The sequence below is a fragment of the Xiphophorus maculatus genome, chromosome 4, assembly GCF_002775205.1.
Source record: "Xiphophorus maculatus strain JP 163 A chromosome 4, X_maculatus-5.0-male, whole genome shotgun sequence".
Taxonomy (NCBI): domain Eukaryota; kingdom Metazoa; phylum Chordata; class Actinopteri; order Cyprinodontiformes; family Poeciliidae; genus Xiphophorus; species Xiphophorus maculatus.
The window spans coordinates 3,705,895-3,727,566 of record NC_036446.1 but is presented as its reverse complement, the minus strand read 5'-3'; the positions used below and the strand labels follow the sequence as shown (position 1 = coordinate 3,727,566).

The 21,672-nt window shown below is 36.1% G+C and overlaps 2 protein-coding genes across 3 annotated transcripts; one reads left to right on the top strand and one right to left on the bottom strand.

Annotated features, from left to right (window-relative positions):
• Positions 1–471: 471 nt before the first annotated feature.
• Positions 472–7,527, top strand: LOC102220621 (immunoglobulin superfamily containing leucine-rich repeat protein 2-like). Its single transcript, XM_005807521.2, has 2 exons — positions 472–679; positions 2,682–7,527. Exon 2 carries the CDS (start codon positions 2,690–2,692, stop codon positions 4,763–4,765), a length of 2,076 nt encoding a protein of 691 aa, XP_005807578.1. The 5' UTR covers positions 472–679; positions 2,682–2,689; the 3' UTR covers positions 4,766–7,527.
• A 3,110-nt stretch (positions 7,528–10,637) lies between these two features.
• On the bottom strand, positions 10,638–20,210 carry LOC102223224 (receptor for retinol uptake stra6-like). 2 transcript variants are annotated; one of them, XM_023332033.1, is made up of 17 exons: positions 19,992–20,210; positions 19,846–19,912; positions 17,500–17,585; positions 17,279–17,418; positions 17,023–17,189; positions 16,082–16,189; positions 15,788–15,855; positions 14,887–14,969; positions 14,737–14,798; positions 14,495–14,657; positions 14,325–14,400; positions 14,100–14,233; positions 13,317–13,434; positions 13,132–13,233; positions 12,242–12,405; positions 12,035–12,172; positions 10,638–11,084 (listed from the first exon to the last, which is right to left on the bottom strand). In XM_023332033.1, the coding sequence occupies exons 1-17, from the start codon at positions 20,087–20,089 to the stop codon at positions 10,837–10,839; spliced, it is 2,022 nt and encodes a 673-aa protein (XP_023187801.1). In that variant the 5' UTR covers positions 20,090–20,210; the 3' UTR covers positions 10,638–10,836. The 2 variants fall into 2 exon arrangements, with proteins under 2 accessions (XP_023187801.1, XP_023187802.1); XM_023332034.1 differs by having other exon boundaries at positions 14,887–14,966.
• Between the last annotated feature and the right edge of the window lie 1,462 nt (positions 20,211–21,672).

Genomic DNA, 21,672 nt, shown 5'->3' with positions numbered 1-21,672 from the left:
TCTTTAAAGACTTCACAAGTCATTAATAACTGCTCACTGTGCATTAATTAAGAGTGAGAGGAAAACTATATTTTAAAAAATTACATTTACAAAAGCTTATTGTGCTTACAAGGTCGTCTGAAATGTCCAGTATAACAACTCCAGGTAAAATATACAGGTGGATAAATTTGGCTCACAGTAGATTTTCTCTCTTCACCCTTAATTAATATTTTCAATGATTTATAAAGTATTTAGAGTCGAATTATAACAGGAGCCTTATTGCAAAGTGGAACCAATTTCTGCAGTTCTTTTAGAAAGTATCGTACAATACTTCATTTCTTTATCCTAAACCACTGAGGCTAAATTATTCCACTTATTATTCTTATTATTATAGATTAGGTTATGACTCACCTCCCTCTCCATTTCTGAGAAAATTAGAGGTCGTTTCCCCTTTAAAATATTTGTTTGGGGACTCGTTGACGCGGTTCCAGAGCAGACAGAGGAGGAGGAGGAGGGAGGAAGATGCTACAGAACGACACAGATGTTTGTAGACGGCGCTCTCCCTCTGCAGCAAACTGGGGCTTTTTCCATCATGCCAGCAGACAAACTGACGCAGGAACTGAGCTTTCTGGAGTCTGACTGCAAACACTGACTCATACGCTCTGGATTAGTCTGCAGAATTAAAAAAAGCCAAACGCAGGTAAGCTGCTCTCATCTCTGACGCAGATCTTTGATTTATTTTGCCTTCAGATGAACTTTGTGGCGTTTGATTTATGTAGGTTGTTGTGATATTTGGGTCAGAATCAGACCAGACCTTCTTCTGTCTTTCAGCACCAAGGACAGAATCTGCTGCGCATTTTAAACACCAGCCGCCTCGCTGCGTTTAACAGAGACTCATTAATGTGCAAATTTAATTCTGGTTCAGTAAAATCAGAAATAAAAAAACTTTATGGACTTCTCAAAGGAAAAACACTTTAAATCTGGACAAAATGCTCATCTAAAATCAGTTTTATGGTGTGTAAAAATCTAAAATATTTCCATGTTGTACTGTCTAGAAATCTGGATATTTACAAAAACAAACAAGGTTAATTTTCTCTATTAGAAGCTGAATGGTTGCAGTAAAACATCATGTGAATATTCACTGCAAAAACACAAAATCTTATTTTTGTCTAGTTTCTAGTGCAAATCTCTCAGTACACTTGACATAAGACAAAACTAACTTACTAATAACTTTTCATTAAAATATAGGAGCTAGTTTTAAGTAAATAATTCCTTAATATGGGTGAAAAAGTTCTAGTTATAACAGGAAAATGTCTTGTTATAAATGAAACAATCAGCCACTGGAACTATAACTTTTCCAACAATATTAAAGAATAATCAACTTACAAAAACTAATATATTTTGGTGAAAAGTTACTTCTTAGTTGGTTTTGTCTTATTTCAAGTGAACTGAGATATTTGCAAAACTAGAGCTAAAATATTTTGTTTTTCGCTTCAGATTAAATAATCTGATTAAACAGAATCTGCACCCTGCATGTCTTACGTATTGCTATTTCTATTACTCTGCCACACCTACTAGCAAATTAACTGGAAAAATATCTTTAAGAGTATAAACATCTTTCAAAGGCCTTGCTGTGAGAACGTGTATTTGTGTGTTTTTTAGTTAATGTAGTTCCTGCGTCGTGTTGTCTATCCCCTGATCTATTCCAGATGTCTCATTTCCCCTGATTATCTCCTGTGTATTTAATGTGTCCCCTGCTTGCTGACGGATTCTTGTCCTGAGTCTTTTGTTGTGTCATTGTTCCTCGCTGCCTTTTCCGTTTCATGCTGCTCCAGTGTCTAAGTTTCCTTGCCTCACTGCTGGATTTCTGTTCATTTTTGCCATCATCATTAAAACCATAATTTTTCACTATAACCTGAGTTATATCCTCACCATCAACAAACGTCCACTTATTCTGCTATTCATGACATTTACTTTGTGCATTTCTGAGCAAAACATCTGGTCTTCAGAAACTGATTCAAACCTACTAAAGTTATTAAAGTCAAAGGGGAATTATTATGTGGAATTAAATTGTTTTATGTTTTTTGTACTTCCATTTGGGTTTCTACTGCTTCTAAAAACAAACCAAGTCCTTAAAAAAACCACCCAACCTTTTCTGGCTATAAATTAAAGTTTTTTGGTGTCTGGAAAATAAGTTAGCACGTTACCTAGCAACCCAAGTTGAGTTCCAGCTCATTTGGTCAGCTGGTTTTATAGCTGTATGTGCTGTACAATGGCTGCTGGAAAAGACAAAGTGTTTTGCTGTTGACTAACATCCATAAACCATTTGCTGCATTCTTGTTGTTTGTACAGGAAGCTCTACTTCTACTTTTCCAAGATGTAAGGTTGTATAACTGCACATCTGTTGGCAGCCATTTTCACATGCGAGTGTAAACGTTGAGTTGGGGAGCGTGGCCAGCGGCTGTTTATGTGGATTTTAAGTGACAAGATGCCCTAAAACTGACCAAACTAAACTCTAATTATCCAAGAGTGATTTTTGTGCAAAAAATGTAATTAACATGTTTTGTTTTTAATATTTTTGATCCAGAGTAGTTTATTATGCCTTATTCCTTTAACTTGTACTACCTCACCTTTTATTTCAGTCAGATCTCTCTTACTGGGGAATGATGAATCAGTCTTAATTATTCTCTGCTGATTTACAGGAGCAGAAATGGCAGCAGCAGACATCCTCCCTTTTGCTCTGTGGGTCATCACATTCCTCTCGTCCGTCCTCTGCTGCCCTGAGTCTTGTACCTGCTCAGATAAATACGGGCGCCACTATGCTGAATGCTCCTACAGAGATTTAGCCAAAGTCCCAGAGGGTTTGCCTCCCAACGTGACGACCGTCAGTCTCTCCGCCAACCTGATCGCCATGATCCCACTCGGCAGCTTCGATAACGTCACCCAGGTGACCTCCCTGTGGATGGCCCGCAACGACATCTCCTCCATCGAGGAAGGGAGCCTCGTACCTTTGGTTCATCTTCGCAACTTCGACATTAGCCACAATAAGATGGTGGACTTCCCCTGGGGGGATTTGGTGAACCTGACAGCTCTGGAGATGCTGAAGATGAACCACAACGAGTTGGCCCACCTGCCCAGAGACGCTTTCACCAACCTCAAAAACCTGAGGTCACTCAGACTTAACAACAACAGGTTCGGGACCATAGCTGAGGGGACGTTTGACAACTTGGTGTCTTTGTCGCATTTGCAGATATTTAACAATCCTTTTGTGTGCACCTGCACTTTGGACTGGCTCAGAGACTGGATCTCCTCAACCATCGTCTCAGTTTCGGATCAGAGCTTGATCACTTGCGCATTTCCCAAGGAACTTAAAGGTGAAGTCATTTTAAAACTGCCAGAGTCCAAGTGTACAAGCCCAAATGTCACAGTACTGACTGAACCGCATGTTATCGACATGGTTTTCCACGAGAACTCTGAATTAATTTTGACCTGTGAGTTCAACGGAAACCCGAGACCTCTGGTGGTGTGGAATATTTCCAGCAAAGGCCAAAAACATGAGGTGGTTCTGTCTGTCACTGAGGACAACTCTGCAGAATCTAATGAAGGCTCTGACTCCTTTAAAGTGTTTAACAATGGCACGCTTCTCTTTTCAAGCCTCAGACAAGAGGATGATGGGAACTACAGCTGCTCTGCAACAAATGCGTTTGGCAGAGATGAAGATTCAGTGTCTGTTAAGGTGATTGCACGTCCAAAACCAACACCAATCAAAGTGATGACCACAGTGTTCACTTCTACTCACACCAACCCAACAGTTCACCCACAAACCAAGAGAAAATCAGTCTTTGGTTCTCTAAATCTTCCAGATTTAAAAAGAAAAGACCCAACAATCCCTCCAACTGCTCATATCAATCCTAAATTTTATGAAGACACAACAAGATACCTGATTCGTTCAAGCAAATGTGGCTTAACTGCGAACACAAAGAACATCTCCGGCCACATCCTGAACGCAAGCCTGGACGACGTAAAGCAGTACACCTTCGACTTTGGTGTCATTGCACTAGGAGTGTCAGAAACAGAGGTAACGGTGCGACTCAATCCCCTACTTATACCCCAAGACAGGAGCCCCAGCCGAGCCAAGAGCTTCCAGAGTGACAGCGAGGAAAACTCCGGCTTTCTGGATGTCCTGGAAAACTTCCAATCAAGCGGTTTGTATCTTTGCATTACTGCCGACAGCAAACACTCCGCCGTTCAGTGGTCACAGATCAAGGAAGGCGTCAACACCTACCTGTTCAGTGGCTTACGGCCTGGCACCAACTACTCTCTGTGTCTGACCTACAGAGGGGAGGACTGTGAAGTCCAGGTGCTCTTTGCCACCAGACGGAGGGTACCGAACCTCCTCATCATCATCTCCGTCAGCATCTGCCTGCTCACCGTGTCCACTGTGCCTCTGCTTGGCGCAACGTGCTTCCACCTGGTCTACAAGTACCGCAGTAAGACCTACCGTCTGATCCTGAAGGCCAAAGACCAGTACCACCTGGAGAGGAACCTGAGCATGCACGCTCCCATCACGGAGTCTCAGAGGAAGATAAACGAGTACGAAGTGGAGACGGAGAGCATAGACGACGGGGAGAAGGAGGCAGACACAGAGGAAAGCATCGTCACCGAGTCTTTCACTTGCAAGGGAAACGTAGACGACTGTGAGATGGGATCTGAGTACAGCGACAGGCTGCCTCTGGGGGCCGAAGCCGTCAATATTACCAGCAACTACAGATATCCTGATGACTAATCTGCAAACATGTTCTGACCCAAATCACTCTTATTTCTCGTTGGTTTGGTTTATTTTAAGTCCCAAAGAAGTTCTGCTCTCCTTCACATTGATCTGACATGGATGAAGCTAGATTTGCCTTAAAGCAGAACCAAAGCTGCCAATGTCTGTAGCAGCACTCGAGCTAGACCCAAACGTTTGAGTGAGAATGGGCCAAAACCTGGGATGCAAATGGTTGAGAAATGGGTTATTAGAATCAAATTTGTTTTAATCTATTAACTAATAATTTCCGATTAAACCTTTTTTCAGTGTCGTAGTTTGACCGCCAATACCGAAACAAAGATGGCCGCGCAGGTATCCCAGAACGGGAAAGAGAAATGGTCCAAACAGAGTCTGGTATGCGGTTCTGTTTAGAAATATAAACACTCAACAATAGAGGTGATTCTGCTGATGATGGAGCAGCATCGTCCGATTTACTACGAAGCTGAGAAGGATCTGATGACATAAACGTGAGGCAATAATGCAGAAAAATTGCAACATGACAGAAAAAGTCATGATGCCAATAAGAATGGTTGATTTTGAGGTTTGTCTAAGTTTAATACTGTAAGAAAACCACAATTTTCTATTTATTCAGTGAGTATTTAACACAGCTGATACAAAAATAGTTTAAATATAGCGATGTACTTCTTTTTTTAAGTTCAGCATATTATGAAAAATTTAGCCGGTCGGCCATCTTGAACTTTAGATTAAGTCATTATTTATAAATTTGCAATCCTAGACCAAAATGTTGCACCACAGCATCAAAGCAGTCAATGTCTGTCTTTATTTTATTTAATTGATTTGAAAAGCTGAAGCCGCTTTCATGCCTGATGAGAAACGATGCAGCCAGAATATCAACAAAGACTCAACAAACAACTTTAGAGATAATTTCACTGTCGTCTGTAGAAACACTGAAGATCTGCCTCATTTTCTGTGTTATAATACATTCTGTGTTTTTATGTATATCATGAAAAAAAAACAATCTCTTTAAATGTCAAGTCTTTAAAAACAACATTTGTTTGTACATTAAATGCTTTTTTTGCACAAAACGACGTTATCATATTTATTCTGAGAGAAAAGACTGAAAACGCTTTTTTTTTTAGATAGTTCACAGATTCAATAATTAAATTTGCAAAAGTATTAATAATATTAAAATGTTGTTTAATGTGTTCTTAGGTGATAGACTGACACAGACCAGTAAGGAAATGTGGATTGGAAGAAGTTTTTTTCTTTTTCTCTCAAATAAAAAGCTATAGCATGCATAGAATCAGCCTTCATAAGTCAGCGGCTTATAGAAGGACTTTTCATCATATTTTTGCTCTATTGGTTCTCTACTTTGACTAGGCCACTCTGATACATCCAAATGCCTTTATCTAAACCATCTCACTATTGCTTTGATTGTTGTCCTCTAGTCGTTCTCTATTTGTTCTCCAATAATGTTGGTTGGCCTCTTCCTGCCAAAGGAAAACATCCTCAAAGCATGATGCTGCCACCGCCGTGTTGTATGGTGTGTTCAGGGTATTCTGTGATGTGTTGTTTGTCCTACACACATGGTATTTTGATGTGGGTTACACAACATTTTAAAAAGGTATCAGAGTAAACAGACTAAAAAATAAATTACACTTAGTTAATATTTAGTTTTAGAATTATGCTCCATTTTATGTTGTTCTATCATAAAATCTTAACTAAATATATTTTAAAAAACTGCAAAAACACAAAAGCTTACCAATTATTTTTGGTCTAGTTTCTGCTGCAGATATCTTAGTGAAATTGAAATAAGACAAAATAAACCTATAATTTACTTATCACCACAACATAAGAGCTTTTTCTACATAAAAAATTCCTTAATATTATTTTTCTTATAACAAGATTTTACCCGTGTTACAGGTGGAACTACTAATTTTTTGTCATTGTTAGTTAATTATTCACTTAAAACAAGATCCTATATCTTTTTGAAAAGTTACTTTTAAGTTAATTTTGTCTTACTTTAAAAGTTCTAAGATATTTTCATTAAAAACTAGACAAAAATACTCTTTAAATTGTGTTTTTTCTGTAAAGTGTGAAGATGATTTTGGAGAAGGCTCTTCTGCAAGGCAAGGTAAACGTGAAGCAATTACTGCAATGAAATGTGGAGCTCTCTCTCTCTCTCTGGTGTTGACAAATTATAAACAAAGGTTCAACATCATAAACTGTTTATTTAGTAAATTATGTTTCTCTTTTACAGAACTCTTAGATTAAAATATACAAAAACGCCTGATAAGCTGGTTAAATCTGCTCTCTAGGATCACGATGGAAAAAGTGAAAAATGTTTTGGTCTTACAGTAAATTATAACGCTTAAAAAAACAGTTATATGTGAAAACATGTAATTTTCTGTTGTGATTTTTGTCTCATGAGGAAAACAGCTAAATCTCAGAAATCTAAATTCTGTTGCTCTAAAGGTAATCTGTTTGTCCTGTTTTAATGTCAGGATATTCTGTGAAATTACCAAAAATACTGTAAACTTGCTGTTGGTAGAAATGTATACAAACACTTCAGTATTATGTAATTATGTGTTTTGGGTCCTTCTCCAACGGGCTGCCGTTTTAGAGGCCCTGCATGCTGCCTGTGTTCTCGACTCAAAATTCAACTTTATTTCTGTGCCTCTTGTCTGTTTAACCCAAGTGATAAAGGAAGTTGTCTGTTTTCATACATTCCCATTTAACCCTCAATGTGCTTCAATAAAATGTAAAAAGTGGGATAACTAGCCATTGTTTATCTGTTTTTATTGAAATGTGTGGCTATTTTTTCTGCAAATGCTGGATAATAATCTATATAAAAACAAAACTTTATATATCTATGGGGTATTTTGTGAGATGTGTAAGTGAGAAAGATAAAAATGTTAGTTTAGTTTAACAAATAAAAGACAGAATTTGAATGATTTTAGATCAGAGCCAAACAAACATGGTAAGACTTTAAAAAAAATCTTGATAGTCTGCAAATCATCAGGGAACTGAGCACTAATGAGAGTCCAGTTGCTGTAAGCCGTCAGCGTATGATCGACCCTTCTCTGCTGACACAGATGCTAATATTGATTAGCACTGTCAGCCCGATTGTGGTGAACATCAATATGGAGTTAAAAACTAGCCTCTCAGAGCAGTTAGAGGCACAAAACATGATCCAGCTGAAGATAAATTTCAGCTTCAGCTTGCTGTTATTCATTTGTCTGTTTGCAAAATTCACATTTTGCACGTTTTTGTACTTCCATTTTGGTCTCAGCTGTTTCTAAAAACCACTGAAGCGCTTGAAAAAGAAAGAAAAAAAAACAACCAGACATTTTTTTGGCATCTGGAAAATGGGCCGTTTCAAAAACCTCCTGCTGCACCGTTACCTAGCAACCCCAGCCACGTCCAGCCCGGTTACCTAGCAACCCGAGTTGAGCTCCAGCATCTTTGGTCAGCTAGGCTGTTGACTTACAACAAAACACACAACTTGCTGCATCTTGTTGGTTGTGTAGGAGGCTCTACTGTTGCTTTTCAAAGATGTACGGTTATAGAATTGTAAACGTTGAGTTAGACAGCAGCTTATTTGGATTTAAAAAGTGACAAAAGTCCCTAAAACAGCTCATTCTGACTAAAATCTCGTTATCCAAGAATGATTCTGTGTAGAAATTGTAAAGAACATGTTTTGTATAGACCACAGACCAACAACCTGTTCAAGGAAGCATAACAGGTCACATTTAAATGTGCTGACATTTTAAATGTCTGGCAGATGGGGATTCACTGCCTTGCCACGATTACGTTCCCCTGTTTCTAGAGCAAAGGTCCTCAACTGTCTCCAGGGGGAAGACAAGAAACTGCCTCAGCGTTGGACCCATTTCTCTCTCCCCGTTTCAACCTCACAGAGTACAAACCTGACTGATGCTCCTCAGCAACCAAACGAGTGGAAGGAGGAGAGAGAAACCAGGTCCAGGTAACTTTGAGGTTAAAAGTGTCTTAACTTTAAACTCCATTCAATTGTGGACCAAAATTGCAACATTTGTTACATTTTCAGATGGTGTAGTTCGCTTTCACACAGCACTGAGTCAAACCAAAGAAACCTATTTACCTCAGCAACTCCTCATCTTTTAATACTAAGATGTATTTTGCAGTAAAATGAACTTTAAACACTTACTTTCTTTTTTGAATGCAAATTCCTTCTTCACAAATGTCAATAAAATGGAGAGGCGTCAGAGTTTAGGGATTATTGAATTTCTCTTTTGTCCTTGGTAAAAGACCACCAGCTATTTCTCCTGCTAGCACTAGCATGTTTGTGTTGGTTCCATTTACCCAGAATGCCTTGCGCCATCATCTGCTTCCTGCTTTTAGAGTCCTCTCCGGTCCGTTTGCCTTTGGTTCATTTCAACCTAACAAAGGTTCACATTTGACTTCGGTTACGAACAAATCGGACTTTCTAGACAAACGAGCCAGAGTTTGTTGACATAAATGTGAACATTAAATCCACACTTATTAACTCTGTATGAGTTTACTGACAGATACACAACTTGTATACATTTACTAAATCTAAAAAACGTATTATATTACCACTGTATAATATTCTGCGTAAATTAACATGATAATGATCGAGTCCTGTCAGAGTGTGGGATTTTCACAATAACGAACTTCATTTATTTCTCTTTCTGAACAACAAAAGTGAGGATACCTCGCATGTTTGTGGTCTGTAAACAGAAAATATACAAAGAAACTTATTTGTGTGAATTATTGCTTTCAAAATATCAATAAACAAAAATATTTAACAGCATTTGCCGTATTTATTCAGAATCACTGCACCAATATAATATATAAACGATGCCATCGGCCAAAACACGAACGTTAGCGTTAGCAACATTATGCTAATGGGCTTTTGTATAGTCAACAAGAATGCAGAACAATCATAACTATCAGCGGTTCGATTCATAGACAACACAAGACGTAAAATACAGTAAAATAAATTTTAAAACAACACTTACTTTCTTTTATGAACGCACAAACTCCAGTACGGTCGTGTGTTACATCTAAATAGGTCCGGGTGCAAATCAGGCACCTGATGTCAAAGCAACATTAGTAGGAGGTTCTGGTTCCGGTTGCATAAAGTTTAGAGCCTAAAACAGTTTTTACACAAAATACAGCGACTATAACGCGATGATTGTACTGATAACATCTGAGAATGAGGAGCAGACAGAGTGAGTCAGGGAAATTGTATAAAGGTAGTCGGCCCAAAACTGGTTCCTCATCAATTAATGAGCAACAAAGCTGATTTTATAACCACTACAACGTCTAGCTCTGCATTCAGTGCATTGCAATTTATTTTAGTTGGAGGAAACTGCAGACTCTGTTGTATACGGTGTCGTTTGTAAAGTTTCACAGTGAGAAGTTTATTTGGCTTATTTAGCCTGTCGGAGGAAAAAATATGTTCATTTTCATATTTTCACTTTGTCATTCATGCATTTCTAAAAGTCAGAGCTCCAAACTAAATATTTAATTGTTAGTATTCCATATTTAATTTGGAATATTATATATTATTATTATAGTTTGCTAAACATTCAGATTAAATATTTAGTACTTTAACTAAATATTTAGTTCCAAATTAGATGTTTAGTATGGAAAATAAATATTTTTATTTAGTTAGAAACTAAATACTAAGTTAGAAAAATATTTATTTGTGAACTAAATATTTTGAATGTAAGTTAAATATTTAGCTTCAAATTAAATATTTATTTTAGTTTGAAAATTAAATGTTTAATTTGGAAATTTTATGTTTTGTTGGAAAACAAATATTGAGTTCATAACTAAATATTTAGTTGAAGGATATTAAATTTAGCTCTAAATTAATATTTACTTGATAACTAAATATTTAATTTAGTGAATTAAATGTTTAATTTGGAACTCTGATATCTGTGAAATGTCTAACTTGGTGAAAATGTACCTGAAAATGATCCCAGCCATATCTTTTTCCTTACGACAGGCTAAGTAAACCAAACTCTTGCTGTTCATATTTTACTGTGTAACTTTACAAACTGTTGCACATGATAGCGCTCTCATTCAGTTTCATCTCGACTCGACGTGCCCTCAGAGGACGGGGCGGCCTCGGCTTCCGCCTTTTCCGCCTCCTTCTTGGAGCTGCGGTTGGGCGTGCCGTTCGGGACGCTCTCCGACGTCTGCAGGGTCTGGAAGTGTTTCCTGGAGCCCAGCAGGGACGGGTTGTTCACCAGCGTGTACAGCAGCTGCCAGCGAGCGCGAATCCTCCGACTGCTGGCCGCCTTGTTGGGTCGGTTCTCCTGGGCTCCTGAAAGCAACAAGGAGGAGCTGATCAGGTCAAAACGTTTTGATATACAGTTAGGATATTTAATTGAAGAGTTTTCATAACTTTATAGACTTTTTCTCTTGCACATTAGTGCAAAATAGCTCCTCATTTAGTTCACTGTGCAGATTTAATAGGCAACTATGGTGGAAAAAGGCCAAATTTGCTGCAAACACTTGAATAACGGCTAAATCCAAAACATAAATCCAACAGAAAAACACTGCAAAAAATGCTACAATCACAAAAATGCAAACTAAAAACTACAACTAAACAACTGCAGCAACCACATTAAACAGATTAGATTAGCAGAATAAAGATGCAATTTTAATGGAAGAATGTTTTTAAATTACAATAAAGTCGTTTCAATAAGAAAAAAGCTTCTAATTATTGAGATCATTACAAATTCTAACGTCATAAAATAAAGTTACATTTCATCTTACGAAGTTTTACTACATAATATCAATTTATTCAAAATGTTATGTAGTATAACTTCATAAAGTTTTACTTCATAACTTTATGAAGTAAAACTTTAGCTCCAAATTAAATATTTATTTTGTAACTAAATATTTAGTTCCCAATTAATCAAAATAATATAGTGTTTGTTGTGGAGGAGTTTTTTATAAAATTATTACTTCATTCTTCTGATGGTATGACTTTTATTCTCACTTTGTTTTGATTTTACTGTCAAATGATTGTATTTTCATATTATTACGACTGATTTATTGAAATATTCTAATTACAAAAATAAAAAATCTTAGTTTGACCCCCCAAAGCCTAAATAAACAGAAACTGTAAATAATGTTTGTCGAACAAGATGGCCGCCTTGGCCATGGTGACGTCACTGAACAACGAAAATCCAAGGAGAGAATCGGTGGGAAAAAAATCCAGATTTTCCAAAAATTCGATTAGTCGTTTGTAGGTCAGAATCTTCCTACCTTCTTCTGCATCTCGTGTTTTCTGTCCTCCTCTGCCGAACTCAACCATCACGTCCAGCAGGAGTCCGCAGAACGCCTTCAGCACCGGGTGGGACTGACTCACCTCCACCTTCAGGAACTGGGTGTAGTATCTGTAGGCTGGGTGGCGTCAAAAAAACCTCCAGATTAAAGCTTTAAAAAATCAAAATATTAGAGGAATGTGTTTACCTGGATCGTAGGACTCTGCGGTGCGATGGAGGAGACTGATGTCAATCCGACCGAAGTGGACAATGTTGAACAAGGCCGTTATCACAATTCTCCAAATACCAACAATCAGACCCACAACGACGTTCACCACAAACAGCAGGTAGGTCAGGAGGAAGAGGCTCTCTCTGAAATTTACCAAATCATTTATTTATTATTTTAATTCATTGTGGTATATAGTTTTTTTTATACTAATTCTCTAAAATCCTGCTGAGAAATTGGTGCTAATTATGTTTGAATGGAGGAAATTCAAAATTAGGTGGCAAAACTTTTGCTGAATTTTTTGCTAAAACTGCAAAATTGTTTTGAAACTTGCTAAGAAAACTGGTACCACATATTTTTGAATTAATGAAATTCTAAACTATAAAAAATAAAATAAAAGGACTAAATTAATAATTTTGAGAGAAAACAAACACGAGGCGCCATTCTCTTTAAGGTGCCATTTAATTTTTATTAAATATCTAAATGCTCTCCCAGGTTTAGCGCTTTAAAACATATATTTGAATAAATGCTATTCATAATAATAAGGTTTTCTTATAATAACCAATATTATTTTTTAGCAGTTTATCAGCTTTTAGATGTTTACTTTTTACATAATATTGTACTAACTGCTTTTTTCTTTGTACATAATGACGTATTTCTAAGTAAATCTCATAATATGAGTCTTAATGTGTACAAAAAAACGTATCTTGTCTTTTTTTTAACATCATTACAAAATTAAAGGCTTAATTTCATAAAGTTTATTTAAAAATTCAATACGTTTGCTATGATATGCAGATTATTTCGTCAAGTTTATGAATTGTTTCTAAATCTTTATAACTATACATGCATTAAGCAGAACCCAGCAAACAAACCTGTTGTTTAAATCCCTTGTACCAGAATCCTTTTTGACAAAGAAAAACTGAGCAGTCACATGTTGAAGCACTGTAACCAGTACGACTGTCACCCAAACCGGCCTGAAAAATCACCAGAATGAAAAAAGTTTATCTTCTGATCCAGTTTAGTTTAAAATGGAAAGATCTTAGTGACACACACTCACCATGATTTTCCTGCAACTTCAAAAACGATAATGTTACGGCCATAAAAAATAGGGATGATGATTAAAAACACCAGAAATAAGAAGCAGATGAAAAACACAAGGGTCTGGATGGCCATTCCTGCAGACACGACGGAAATTTAAGATCAATTTATATTTTCAGAAACACAATGCAATATGTCACTTTTATTTTGTAAATATTTACAAGGAAGGAATAGAACGGTTGCATAAATGCATAGTGGTGAAATATTTTAAATAAACTGCAGTTGTTAAGGAGTAGAACTAAATTAATTTGCATATGAACCCATTAATAACCTAAATAAATTGTATAAAACTGCTGAACTAAGCAAAGTTAGTTGCTAGCAACGCAGCTGCACTTTGTTTATGTTGAATAACAGAATACATACATATAAACATGATTTTATTTAGTAAATGTGAAATAATTTAATTCAAAGTACAGCTATAACTTTAACAGATGCAAGTTAAGGAAGCTAACGTTGTTAGCATCGATGCTAGTAGCGCTAGTGGTTCGTACCGCTAGAAGAAGTGCACAAAAATATTTGTATAAAACCATAGAAGATAAATAAATAAAGTAAATAAGCCACCATGGATTAAACAAACGATGCATATATTTATATTTCCTACATCAATTTAAGCTTGAGGACGTTGTTTATTATTGCCATGTTGTATTGTTTAAGGTTCAACGGATTATGTGCCAGAATTATGCTTCAATAAGTTCAAATACGTTCTGTTTTCCTAATTTATTTGATAATATTTAATAATCACCGAGGCAAACGATCGCAGCTTGATATCCGGTTAAACCCATCCAGCAGAAAACTCCACATCTGGACGGACTGATGGTCTTCTGGGTGTTGTAGTTCTTATACGCGTCTCCTTTATACAGCCCTTTCAGGTTCGATCTGAAATTAAGTTAAAGATTAATTAGATTCAGATATAAAACTATGACATGTTATGAGCTGAAAATGTTTCCAAAGAGAAATATTTTTCTACCTGTGAAGAACCATGGACCTCATTAGCATTATGAGACTGACCAAACAAGACAGCGTCATGGCACAGAGGTAGCACACTATTAAAAAGAAAAAACAAAACAAAACTCTTTTTTTAAAGACTTACAAGTTTTTTGAAAATACAAAAATATAATAATAATTTTCTCCACCAACCTTCCAGTAACCAGGTGTAGAAAGTCACGATTCTGACGACCTCCATCCTGTCTTCGGACAGAATAATCCCAAATCCCAGCAACAGGAAGGCGATGTTTTCATCTATTCCTGCGCGGACGATGTGTAGAGTTGGAACCACCAGGACAACCAACAGCAGCGCAGTCTATAAAGAGAAAAACACAAACACTTCCTCACATGTTCACCAACTAAACAGACAGAAAGATTAAATCATAGAGCCGTACGTGATAGATGGCCACACAGGTAACAAAAGACAACACAGCCAGCTTCACTGGGAACTGGAACACTGGAGGCAAAACAGAAAATTATTATTTATACAGGTCAAAGTTTTATGGCTTTAAATAAAATATCTGTATCAGTGTGAATAATCTCACCTTTTTCAGGTAAATAAATGTAATTTTTTGGCACCTCCAGTATTCTCTCCACCAGCGACGGTTTGTCTGTTTCTGAAGAGCTGCTGCACATTATTAACATTTAGTATTTTCACTGCAAAAAACACAGCATCTTACCAAGTGTAAGATGGTGTTTTTGGTCTAGTTTCTAATGCAAATATTATAATATGGAGGACCAACACTGACATAATTAAAAATAAAAGCAGAAATGCATTTATCTCTGTTATTTTGGAGATCAAGATCTGTTTTATAGATTCTTTATACAAATGAAAATGTGTGTGTAAGGAAAAGGAGAAACATTTTTTTGTATGAAGAAAAGAAAAAACAAAAAGCATATATTTCTGCTTTTACTTTTAATTATGTCAGTTTTGGTCCTCCATATATTAGTACACTTCAAATAAGAAAAATTATTTACATGTAATTTTTCAGCAACATATAGGAGCTTGTTTTAAGTAAATAATTACTTTATATTGATGAAAAATTACCAGTTATAAGTGAAATAATCCCCCAGTGGAAGAATTTTTCTCTCCAATATTATAAGTTATTATGTTTTGTTCCAGTCTCAGATTATTTCACTTAATCAGTATTAAGGAATTATTGTTAATCCTGCTGAAAAGTTACATGTAAGTTAGTTCTTTCTCATTTCAAGTGTACTAAGATGTCAGCAGTAGAAACTAGATAAAAAAAAATACGCAAAATGTATTTATCCTACTATTTATTTGTAGCTATTTATTAAAATATATTTTAAGCAGCAAAAACACAAAATCTTTATGAAATAGTGGAACATCACGCAGCCAAAAACACTGAACATTTGAACTTGTGTGTTTACTTGAGATGTTTTATTAAATCCATCAAACTAAGTCTCTGTTTTATCTCCACTCACCTAACGGCTGAAGACTTTTTCTTGAGGAGTGACTTAACGTAGTCGGTGTAGTAGCTGCTGTCAAGATCCTACAAGCAAGAACAGTTTGCTGTGATATCGGGTTTTACCCTTCTGATCAATATTTTTACTCTTTTTTTGCATATAGTGGCAATTCGTCCTTCTTACTTTGCAGCAGCAATTATCTAACAGACCTGTGTTCGAATTGATGTGGTTTCACACATTTATAGTATGAAACATTCTGTTTTTCTCATCTTTACGAGAAAAACTTAATTACTAATAAACCCGAATCCTCACCACGTCAGTCTTTGGTCCTTTCACAAACAGCACAGGAAACTGAACACAGAGATACGCCAGACAGGCCAGCTGGGGCAGACTGGCAAGGAGGGCATAGAACTTATAGATCTGCAAAATTAAAAGAAACAAACATATTTCTAACAAATACTCAACACAAATTATTCTCCAGGCTACGGAAAAAGATTAAGGCCACTAATTTAAAAAAAATCTGAATTTTTTTCTCAGAATTAAGACTTTAATCTTATAAAATAAAAAATCAGAATCCTGAAATTAAAGTCAAAATGCTGAGAAAAAAGTCAGAATTTAGAGAAAATATCAGAATTTCTTTTTATTCAATGGCACCGGTCATCTTCTGTAGTACGACGACATATTATGTTAGAAAAATTAAGATGAGTAAAGTTCTGCCAAAAACTTCTGAATTTTTTTTTTGAAAAAATTGTGAAAAGTTGAAAATTTGCTAGAAAAAAACTCAGGATTTTAAAAATTTATTTTAAGAATTTGTGAGACTAAAACACAGAAACTTCTGAGTTTCAAAAGTTGAAAAGGTTTTTTTTTTAAACTTTGAAATTTTGATGGGTTTTTAAAAGAAATTTTCTGAGAATAATCTAAAAATGTCCAAGTGTTTTTGCAAAAAGTTACTCTTCCTTTTTTGCTCTATGCACAAAGGCCCCAATATGCCTTTGTAGAACAGAGATTGACGTTTGATGCAAAATGCACTTCATGTAGTTCTTGTCATAAGTGAAATAATCTGCCAATAGAGCTAGGATTTCTTCATCAATATTGAGGAATTATTATTAAAACAAGCTCTTTTATACTGCTGAAAGTAGGTGTACTAAGATATTTCCACTAAAAACTAGACCAACAGTAATTGGTAGTATTTTGTTTTTGCAGTGTATAGTACCCTCCTAAAGAGGAAGGCTGTGTATTATGGGTTGCTTCACCTCTGGCGTCTTTGGACAGTCAAATTTCTGCCATACCAGGACCCCAAAGTGAGTGAAGGACAGCAGCGTCCCAAACACGTAACCCGCGTTGCGCTGCAGCGTGCCGCAGACCAGCAGAGGATAGTACAGGACCGGATAGTAGAAGATGGCAATTATCTTCATGTACTCTGCAAAAAAAATGAGAAAAATGTCATTGAGTTGCGCTTTGTGTGATTTAAATGAGTAAAAGTTTTGTTTCTGTCTGATCCGATGACACCTTTGATGTTTGCTGGAGTGTCTGTGATGAAGGGCAGCGGATCCGGGGCGATCATCAGCATGGCCAGCTTACTGAAGACCAGACCAAACACAGCCATGACCAGGCCCTTCTGCTGGGTCTGGTCCAGGAAGTTAGCTGGACTAAAGCAAAAACATGCACAAACTGTTGCATAATATTAGCATTAAAAACAGATAATTTATTCCATATGTTCTCATATTCACCTGAAAATGCTGGATGACCCTCGTGCGAACCCCTGGCACAGTTTGTTCTTCCGGGTGAGAGCTGCCATGATTAGCATCATCACAAACTAAAGGCAAAGAGGAAAATCTGCCACATTATTGCGATATAAAAACTGTATTTAATTCCACATCATGCGCATGAATAAAGAGATTTATTTGCAAATAAAAATCTGAAAAATATGGTTTTGATAGTTTGTTTGCCTAAAAGGTTCGGGTTTGTTTGGGGAGGTGCAAACCGCTCCAAAAGCAGGAAGTGAGTAAATACGACCAAAACAAACATATCAGCTTAGCGCTAGCATTAGAAATTACTCTTGGTTCTTTATGAAAGACAAAAGAAAAATCCTACAACCACTAAAATTTGAGGCTGCTACGTTTTTGTTTACATTTTGTGAAGAAGGAAGTTGTGTTCCGTGTCTTTTTCTGAGGTTTTCCTTCCATGGTGCAGCGCCCCCACAGGCGAGGGGGGGAACAGGGTTTTAAATTAGATTGACCCAAATCGAACCGAGTCTACCGGACTACCGGGAGGGAAAACATCCGGCTCGTTGTTCTGTGGGTAAGCAATCTTTTTGCCCATCTTTGAAGACATTTGTTGACCTCTAATGGGTTTTCTTCTGTCCTTTATTGAGTTTCATCCGTTTCCCAGTTGCTGCAAGAGAAACTTCCATGTTTCAGGGCCGGAACCGTGTTTGGTGTTGGGTTTCCTCTATAACATTTTGTATTTAATGAAATATTTTAATTCTAACCTCATTCAACCAGAACCCCTTCCTCCAAAGGTCTGTGAGATATTTAATGCTTTTATAACCTAATCGTACTTTAAACTTCTCCAAAACCTTCTTCCTGTCTGCTGTGTTTATTGGTCTCCATGATGCTGTTTGCTCGTTATTGTTCTCTCTAACCTCTGAGGCCTTTACTGAGCAGCCAATAGGCAATTTCTGAAAGTAACTGGTTGCGCAAACATTTGTTTTTGTTGTAACAGGGTAAAGGTTGCTTAATACAAAGGTATGCTGTGCTTTTAAACTCTTATTTGTACATAATTTCATATCACTGTTCTTCAACTTCACGATTATGCACTAATTTGTGGTTGTATGACAAATAATGACTCTTGACTGAAAGAGAAAGTTTGCTTTGGAGAAAAAAACCTTTTCAGGCCACAGAGTCTCATTATGTCTGAAGAGTAGAAAAAGTCCTTCTGCAGAAGCTTACATCAATTACAAAGAAAAAACAAGGTCAGGTCTGTAAAACAAAATGTTATCTGACCAAGTTTTTAAATGATTCACTTGTAAACAAATGCAGTCAAAAAACAAGAACCATTATAAACTAAAAGGTTTGACTCACAAAGTTTTACAGCAAAAATGTTATTAAGGCTGAAACGATTAGTCAGATTAATCGTGATCAACTAATTTAATCATCGATGAATTCCTTACAGAACCATGCAGACTCAAAACAAAAGCCAATTCCTGTAAGAACAAGACACTCATAATAACAATTAAGAGAAAAACTATACAAATATACATATATATATATATATATATACAATTTGAATTTAAGATGGAAAAAAACTCCTAAAGTTTTATGTTCAAACTGATTTAATAAGGGCTGAAACGATTAATCGGATTAATCACGATCAACTAATTTAATGATTACTTAATTAATTAATTACTAACAGCAGTATACAGATAAAAAAGAACTAATTGCTGCAAAAACATCATAATCAGACTAGCAATTATGCCAAAATATACAAAAATATATACATGTTGCATTTAAGATGAAAAAAAACTTCTAAAGGTTTAAGTCCAAAATGATGTAACGCTGAAACGATTAATCAGATTAATCGTGATCAACTGATTTTGCCATCCAATTATTCATTGCTTAACCCAAAATAAAACAATCAAATCAGTGCTACTCTGTTTTGATGTTGATTCAAGCTGAAAGGATGAGTTTTTCACATGTTATGAAATATTTTTAGCTGTAGATGCATCCTTTGCTATAAATGATTAAGCTTTCACTAAAACAAAGCTGTTGTTACATTTTAGGCAATAAAATGTTTATTTTCTTCTTTAATTTTTTAAAGAGGATTTCTGATATTGCTTTGCAAAGGCATGAATAAAAAATAGGCAATTTTAAAAATCTGATTAATCAATTAATCATCACAATAATAGATTAATTGATAACTAAAATAATAATAAGTTGAATTTCTAGTTAAAAGAGTTAAGCTACATCTCTCTACATCAACTCAAATATCCTAAAACCTACAGCTTTTCATTAATTAGCAGTTTCTGTCCAATTCCCCTTAACTTTGTACAAATGTTGTTTCTTGCATGTACTTACAGATATTGACAGGATGCATATGTGGAAATATTTCTCATCTGCAGTCGGATCACAGGGTAAAATGACTCTGAGAGAAAAAGGTGGTTAACATTATAAACAGCAAATGTCTGAAAATATTAACTGTGCCTGAAGGTTTTCGTCCTCACTCCTTCGGGGGTTTGGTCGGCTCCGGGTTGGAGTACCAGTCGGCGTAGTCGTAGTAGGAATACTGAAAAGGCTCGAACTCCGGCTTGCTCTGGTTCATCTCGGCTGTTTGACTGGAAGCAAACAGGTGAAGAATGGAAAACGAAGATTTTCCCCTCAGGAAGAAAATACACTGCTGGTGGTGAAACGTGCCTGAGAAAAGTTTGGCTTGTACAGCCTGACACAGCCCAGTGCCACTAAGAGCTCGATGCAACAGATTAACAGCAGAAAGAAAGGGAGGGCAAAACAAGAAAGACTTAAATGAACAGAAACAGAGAGAAGAAGAAGAAAATTATTTTCATTTGTTTTCTTTGTAATACTTCAAATAGCAGTCACTTTAGCTAAATACTGATTATTTTAAAGTACAATATAACCAATTTTAGCTTTAGGACAAACTTTTCTAGTTGCAAAAATACAATAAAACTATTTGTCACTTTTCAAATAAACTAATATTTTTATAATTTATCATAAAACTTTCATCCAATGAGCTGAAAACTAAAATAATTCAGTTTATTACAGTAGAAGCCATATATTTACATCCATTAAATCTTTCTAAACTCGTATTGTTTTGGGTTGGTTGGGATTACAAAGAACATATTTATAGACAAATGTTGTTATTTTTTTATCTTAAATGCAAAATGTAATTTTTTTCCCCAGTTATGGCTTATTTACTGCTTTAAATATGTTGTTGTTTTCAGCAAATTACCTTTTTTCCGACTGTATACTCCAGTTAACGATTAATTGATTACTGAAGTAACTGACCATTATTTTAACAATTGATTCATCAAGATTGATCACAAATAATAATTTCAGCTCTATTTATGTGCGAATATTATATTTTAAACATATCGTAAAAGATGATATTGTTGCTTTAAAACCTCTTGTGGATGATTTCTGCTTGTGTTTAAGGGCAGTATCTCAAATACACTAAAGACAGCTCCAGAAACTACAGCGCAGGGCATTCTGGGTAAACACAACCACAACAAACGCGCTAGCCTAGCGCTAGCGGGAGAAATGACTCGTTGTCTTTCACCAAAGACAAAAGAAAAATCCTACAACCGCTAAAATCTGACGCCACTCCGTTCGTGTTTACATTTCCTGAAGATGAACGTTTTTGCTCAGTTTCTTCTTCAGCGGTTTTCTTGTCGTTACCTTCAGTGATTCTTGGTGCAGCGCCCCCAGAGGCGAGAAGGGGGATAACTGTGTCCTGATAGGAATGCCCTAACATCTGCCAGTAATTTCAGAGATAAATAGATCATTTAAACTGATTGCATGTATATCGATGAATAAATGAAAGAATGTGCTTCATTTGATTCCATTTATTTTATACATTTGTGAAATGCGATATTATTATTACTCATTCCTTTGTTTGTTTTCATCTTGAAACACCAGATTGAGTGATTTCTTGTCTGGATTGTATTGTTATGCCATGCAGATTTTTCTGCAACTCGGCAGCAAAATATATTTGCTTATTGCCTGTTGCTTAAGAAACTAATCCTATAATAAGGTGAAAACCCCTTATTAAACAAAGGGAGGCTTTGTCTGAGTCAAGCTGAGGAAAGGTCAAAATTAGAGCACTGACACGTGAGGAACGGCTTTTCTCCTGTTAGACTAAGACTTTCTGGAAAAAAGACAGACTGTGAA

Coding starts and splice junctions, on each gene's coding strand:
- LOC102220621 (XM_005807521.2), top strand. CDS start 2,690: ATGGCAGCAGCAGACATCCTCCCTTTTGCTCTGTGGGTCATCACATTC.
- LOC102223224 (XM_023332033.1), bottom strand. CDS start 20,089: ATGAACCAGAGCAAGCCGGAGTTCGAGCCTTTTCAGTATTCCTACTAC. Junction 16,190..17,022: donor ACTGTCCAAAGACGCCAGAG/GTGAAGCAACCC, acceptor TTAATTTTGCAG/ATCTATAAGTTCTATGCCCT. Junction 14,658..14,736: donor CCTGTGTGGCCATCTATCAC/GTACGGCTCTAT, acceptor TTCTCTTTATAG/ACTGCGCTGCTGTTGGTTGT.